This window comes from Acartia tonsa, chromosome 1 (assembly GCF_053477335.1).
Source record: "Acartia tonsa isolate MP-2025a chromosome 1, ASM5347733v1, whole genome shotgun sequence".
Taxonomy (NCBI): Eukaryota; Metazoa; Arthropoda; class Copepoda; order Calanoida; family Acartiidae; genus Acartia; species Acartia tonsa.
In genome coordinates, this window is record NC_137260.1 from 37,391,394 (window position 1) to 37,398,455 (window position 7,062).

Consider the following 7,062-nt stretch of genomic DNA (forward strand, 5'->3'; position numbering starts at 1 on the left):
TGATGATAAACAAAACTAACCGTTTTGTGGATTAAAATTATTGATGTGAAAGTTTAGACACAGCTAGTTTAAAATCAAACAAATAAAATTCAATTAAAGTACCCAAGGTTTTAAAGCCAACAAATACAATAACGTAGTAACCAGTGAAGTCCAATGCCCCCTCCCTCCCTCCTGAGAAAATATATATTATTTTCAATCGTACTGGATGGCCAAACATGTTACTAAAATCTATCACCAACTTGTGAAAAAAAACGAGAATGACAGTTTTCATATAAGAAATTCTACTCACTCAACTAAAATAAGTCAAACACTTGTTTATAAGTATACCTATCTATGATTTATCCTATTTCTCAAGAACTCTTTCTAGATTCAATATGAAATAACTATCTTTAAACTAGACAAAGTTTAACATTTTTAAACAGCATATTTGAAAAATTAAGACTTCAAATGTTCAGTGCATTAATTTTATTCTATGTTAGAAAATAACCTATTTGTAGAAAAGCCCCGACTTTACAAATGTTTACTAAACAGTGTCAGAAACTGTTTGAAATTGCAAGTAAAATATTTTTCTAACAGTTTTTGCTAGAATTTATCCTGTAATGTTTAGACTGATAATTTGTAAACTTATGTTGATTTGATTTATGTATTTACATTCACACTTAGAAAAAGGTTGATTCAAATTATCATCATTTTAAATCATAATCTCAACAAGGATGACAACATCCATAAGTAGCGAAGCACAAAAAATTGTGGATGGGAATACGTAGAAGTAGATTTAAAGTGTATTTATTAAAATCAAGAATAGATTTATTGGAGAAAATAAACACGAAACCTTGTTTTATTTTGCATGATGAAAACGGTTAAGGTAAATTACATACTAGATGAACATAACAATGGGAAAAAATACTTTGAAACTGTTAATGCAAAAAAGTTTTAAAATTGAACCAAAAATACCAAAGATATGGGGAAATGTGTCAAACATATAAAAATAGCCAAAAACCTGCTAAAAGGCAGTTTGGCCGCCATTGTTTCTTTACTTAAAACGCCAGAAATTTAATTTTAATATCTTTAACTGAAAATTTTTTGAAAATTAGACCATAAACACCAAAGATATGGGGGAAAATGTGAAAAATATAAAAATAGCCAAAAACCTGCAAAAAGGCAGTCTGACCGTCATTGTTGTTTTCTTCAAATGACGGGAAATTTAATTTTGATATCTTTAACTGAAAAAATTTTGAAAATCGGACCACAAACACCCAAGTTATGAGGATAATTTGAAAAAATATAAAAATAGCCTAAAACCTGCTAAAAAGCGGTCCGACCGCCAGTGATGTTTTATAGTTAATTGTGCTCCTTAATGATAGGAATGTTGTCAAAAAATTTCAGCTCTCTATCTTTTATAGGAGCCGAGAAAATCACGTTTCCCCCAATTCATTAATTACGGACGGACAGACGGACGGACAGACGGACGGACAGACGGACGGACAGACGGACAGACGGACAGACGGACAGACGGACGGACAGACGGACAGACGGACGGACAGACGGACGGACAGACGGACGGACAGACGGATGGACATTGTGAATTATAGAGTAGCTTCGCTACTAAAAATAAATAAACGAAGATTTTGTATAAATTGAAACGGTAGTACACCGCCGCGCCACCGTTTTTAAAAAATATTAAAAGAAGGTGTATCAACTTTTTTGCTTTTTATTTAAGATAGCTAGCCGGTTCTTTCAGTAAGTAGTAGATGTAAAATTTTTCATAAAATTCAGATGTGCAATCGTTTTTTTTGTAGACCTCTTATTTTTTAAGTAATTTAAGTTTTTTAAAAAAATAATTAAGTCGGTTTTAAGGTACTAAAACGCAACAAAATAAAAGAAGAAAATAGCCAGTATGAACAAAAATAGTAAGATCTTTAATTTGACACCTTACTTTTAAAATTCTGTTGAGTAATTGTTGAAAAAATCTATTTTTTTAACCTCGGTTTAATCAAAACATTAAACCTAAATATTTTCTCATACAGACATAAAAAATATGGGTTCATATATACCATTAGAATGAGAAAAATAATATGAATTCATTCTAAGCAAAATTGAAAAAGTTCAAAAAAATTGTAATAAAAAATAGAAAAAAATAAAAAGTTTATTTTAAGAATTGTAACTACTAAACTAGCCAATCACAAATCGCAAAAATTGACGAATCGGGAAGCTTAACCTATAAAATTAACCTATAGAATTGCCAGAAAAAAAGGAGAACGTTCATACAATATATACAATAGATACTACAATAAATATAGTGATATTAAAGAACATGTAAAGAATGAAAAATTATGAACAAATATGCATCAGTCTGTTTATAAACTTCAAAACAATGCAGTTAAAAATACATTATTGTTTCTTGTGTTTAAAAAATATCTGCTACATTGCATTGTCTTTTGTTTAGGTTTTGTTCAGGTTTGGTTTAAGCTAACCCTTTAAAGCCGAAAATTATGATTCTTAAAATAAACTTATTTTTTTTATTATAGTTTTATAAAACTTTTTCAATTTTGCTTAGAATAGATTCGTAATATTTTTCTGATTCTAAAGGTATATATGAACCCATGTTTTTTATGTCTGTTTGAGAAAATATTTAGGTCTAAAGTTTTTATTAAACCGAGGTTAAAAAAATAGATTTTTTTCAATAATTACTCAACAGAATTTTAAAAGTAAGGTGTCAAATTAAAGATCTTACTATTTTTGTTCATACTGGCCATTTTCTTCTTTTATTTTGTTGCGTTTTAGTACCTTAAAACCGACTTAATTATTTTTTTTAAAAACTTAAATTACTTAAAATATAAGAGGTCTACAAAAAAAACGATTGCATATCTGAATTCTATGAAAAATTTTACATCTACTACTTACTGAAAGAACCGGCTAGCTATCTTAAATAAAAAGCAAAAAAGTTGATACACCTTCTTTAAATTTTTTGTAGCGGAACTCTTGACAAGCGGCTATGCCTCTAGAGGCTTGAGGGAAAGGTGGAGGAAGTAGTGCCTCCTTTTTCAATTTAAATTTCGTGGGGGATATTTTTCTTGGAGCCATTTGTACTGGAAGGGTGAGATCATACACAGAGAAACATGCTGTTTTTTATATTGTGATTAAGAAACCATGAATTTGAACAGACATTTATGTGTTACACATCTAATCAATATTTTTAACTTAGCTCTAATGTTGTCTTTCTTTTATTTCATAAAGAAATTTTACATAAATCTAAAACTGAAAATACTGGTGCTTAAATAATTTACCAATTGTTATAAACCCAAACTAATGGTGTTTGATGATTTGATCCCATAATTGAATCTTGCGTACATGAATTTTAGATTCAAATTCTAAACAATACCTTTTCCAAAAAAATGTACAAAATTAAAGGGTATGAAATGCAAATTTTCAATAAAGAAAATTGCGGAATTGGCTCAAAGGCATATTGTGCTAAATTACGCCCACACAATTACATGGCAAATGTATTGATTCATGGATTGAAAATGAAGTATTTTTAGCCCAATATTTTTATGCCATACAAGAATATTGCTGTAATTTGGATGCATAAAAATAACATGTAGATATTGTATTTTATACGCCTAATAAACAGCATACTCAATTTATGAGTTATAAAATTTTGTAAAAATAGTAGTAACAAAAAGCTAAAAGATTAAAAGATTGCTAAATTTTACTTAATTCTTTGATTAATCTATTTATAAAATAGTTATTTAATTTGCAGCTATTTCAATTATTCAAAAAATGCATTTAAAAAAAAATCCTTACCAGAAAATTATTAAAAACTCATTTCAAGCTTTTTAAGGATTAAAAATTGAATAATTTCTTTTAAAATTAAATTGAAACCCGTTTTAGTTCAGAAATCAAAATTTGTTTTAATGATGCGGATTTCGGACACCCCAAAAATGCGAGAGAGAAAAATTGTTTGAGGAGATTATTGGTGTCTGGGGGTTCATTTGAATTAAAGTGGATCCTGTTTAAAAATTGCATTTTAACCTTGACAAGATATCTGTTATGACAGATTTGGTCATAAATTCATTATACGAAGTCATCGTGACGACACCACAATTTCTTCTAAATTTTGCATTTATTAAAAATATCTTTTAAAATTACAGTACAAATTGAATCTATAAAATACTATTTACTATTAATTATAGGGTGGTTATTACTTTTAGCTTCTTTCATATTCATGTTGTACTGTAATTTAATGGATATATTTAATACGCTTATATTGTTTCAGGGAAATTTTTGTCAAATCAACAATTTAGGTTACTAATATAGTCGCCAGGTTTTGATCAATGTGTTGCTTCCTGGCGGGGGGATGGGATTTTGTGAAGTCATCAGGTGGGGGTAGGGGGGGGGGGGGGATTGTTGTATAAGCCAGCTTATAGAATATTTGTTTTGGAGAAGGCGAAACATCCAAGTAATTAACCGACATGTACATATTTAAGTTATTACAACCAAAACACCATATATAACACAAGCTATGGTGCCTACCTTTCTCCATGAGTCTGTACCAGCCAGGCGGGAGTAGATCATCACAAAGTAAGTTGTCTGTTGAGTCAGGGAGTATGTGATAATTGGGAGATCTTTGTGGATCATCTAATACTCGATATATACTTCTATCACAGCCATCTACATAAAATAAGGGTATATTTAAATTAACAAGTGGCTATGCTTCATCATTACGCTATGATTAATAGTTGTAAAATTATTCAAAGTTTCACTTAGTTACTTTGTTTTTAAGAAAGCAGCCTTTCAAAAATAAAAGTCATAATATTAATACCAAATTAGTATAAGCTAGGGACTTTTAGTATTTTTACCTAATTGAAGTATATCTTAATGTCTACCATTTATACTTTTCTAAAAGATTAGATAGTTTTTTTTGTAAATGCAAAGTTGGTCCCCTTATTTGTTTATCTAGATTTTATCTCTTTTTATGCATAATGCATATGGTTGGCCTTTTTAGAAGTTGTGACACTCTACAAATCAGTTTGTATGTCCGTAGTGGTATTTAAAGTATATTAATAGTAGTACAAGAGAAATAAGTTTTGAAACCAAGCATGCAATCAAAACAGGGATGCCTTATTTTACATAGAATTGCCATATATCGCATAGTATTATAGATAGCTTTCCACTGATATTAACATGAGAAATGATGAGATCAAAAAGGTATTAATTTTGTGATTTGTGTTTTAATATTCTTGGAAAAATTTTTGCTATACATTTCATTATGGCAACACCGGTTCTAATCCAGCGGATATTAATCGTTTTCGAAGCCAAACCGGAAATCAATATTACAAAAACCAAAAAGATAGAATAATTTAAATTTACATAAAGATGCTCAAATTGGGATTACGGACTTTCTGGTAATGATTAAATAGTTGCTACGTTTTCTAAATCTTAACTATTACAGGAATCATTATGACAAGTCCAAAAGCTCTAAAACAATCCTTACATGCCTAAATTAACGATACGCTGTTACAGACGACGGAATGACCCAAATTATAGAAATCCTTTGCTTTGGTTTAAAAACAGTTAATACCTGAGTTTATATCTGCAGCTAAGTATAATCCATCAGCTAGACGCAATACTCCAAGTAATATTATCACGCAACCTCTCAACAAACCAGGACATAATGATGGTACTAAATAAGGATTCATAATTAATAGATAGAACAATCTCATAAACTCACTATAACATGACACAATTGTATTTCTAAATAGGGAAAGGGATAAAAGATTACTGAGTAGTAAAAAATCACACAACCTTGCAACACATAAGATATTTATGTTTTAGACAATTTAAAAACTATTTTGGTCGATGCATAGCTTAAAAATATACATATACCAAGAAAAATATCAATAAAAAGTCCATTAAACGTTCTGAATAAATCCTTAACTCCTCAGGTATTGTCCGTACCAAAGTTTGTAAAGTCAAAGATTTATGTAAATATGAACAATGTGGTGAAATATCAATACTGCATAAAAATCAGATTACCAATTAATCATAATATTAATTTTAGTAGATGAAACAACACCCAATTATTACAATTGCAGTAATATCATGTTTATAAAAATCAGTATCACACAAAATATTATTCCATCCAAACCACCGATTAACAATTTTGATTGTATGAAAATTTTAATAACAGTATTATGGTGGAAGGTATAGAACACCGAAGAACCTAATATTGTGTCCTAATATTCTACATAAGGAAGTTAGTCTAGCAAGATTAAATTTTTCTAATATATAAAGAAAATAGTATATTATGATTGAAAATATGATTGAATTTAATATCTAATTTTTCAAATAACAATAATATTTAAGGAATTTTATATATGAAATTTGCATGACTAATAGCCGAAGGGGCTTCAACCCCCCAACGCACTATAAACATGTATATTAGGTTGTTAACATGGACATCACTGATTGGTCAGATTGTTCATCCAGTATTTGGGGGAGGGGATTGATGGGGTATCCTTATTTTAGCCCGCTGGGTGTTTCACTTTATTAGAGCACATGAAAATCTGGTGTAAGATCCAAGTAATAATTTATCCATTGACATATTATATTGTAAAAACTTACCTTTAGTTTTAGGAAATATAAGCATTTTCAAAATCATTTTTTAAAACTTCGTAAAAAGTTTCTGAGATAAGATTTATCACTAATATTAATAACCATTGTAGATTCAATAGTTCTTATTGTTTTCTTGATTTTCTTGACACTAGGATTTTTTATATAGATTTATGAAATTTACATTTTTATCTGAAAAAAAATATTGATATCATATATTTTTGTAAATCAGAAGTAATTCAATTTTGATTAAACATCATCCGAGGTGATCTAAATTTTTAAGAATAATTTTCCTGCTCCTTATCCTATTATTCCTATAAGAGGCCTGGCTAGGGGCGCAGCAGCTTCTAGAAAGAAAAGACAGTTAAAAAATAAAACTACAGTGATAAATATGACTATTTAACTTTAATTCCAACTTTAATCTCAGACAGGGCGCAAAAATATCAATTA

General features: G+C 29.1%; 1 protein-coding gene across 1 annotated transcript in view; it reads right to left on the minus strand.

The window, feature by feature from the left end:
- Positions 1–6,800, minus strand: part of LOC145327368 (von Willebrand factor D and EGF domain-containing protein-like) — a 67,190-nt gene extending 60,390 nt beyond the window's left edge. The window contains exons 1-3 of the mRNA XM_080170960.1: positions 6,625–6,800; positions 5,582–5,683; positions 4,534–4,671 (exon numbers count right to left, since the gene is read on the minus strand). Of these exons, the coding sequence (XP_080027086.1) occupies positions 4,534–4,671; positions 5,582–5,683; positions 6,625–6,661 (277 nt within the window). The 5' untranslated portion in view covers positions 6,662–6,800. The remainder of the gene's footprint in view (positions 1–4,533; positions 4,672–5,581; positions 5,684–6,624) is intronic.
- Between the last annotated feature and the right edge of the window lie 262 nt (positions 6,801–7,062).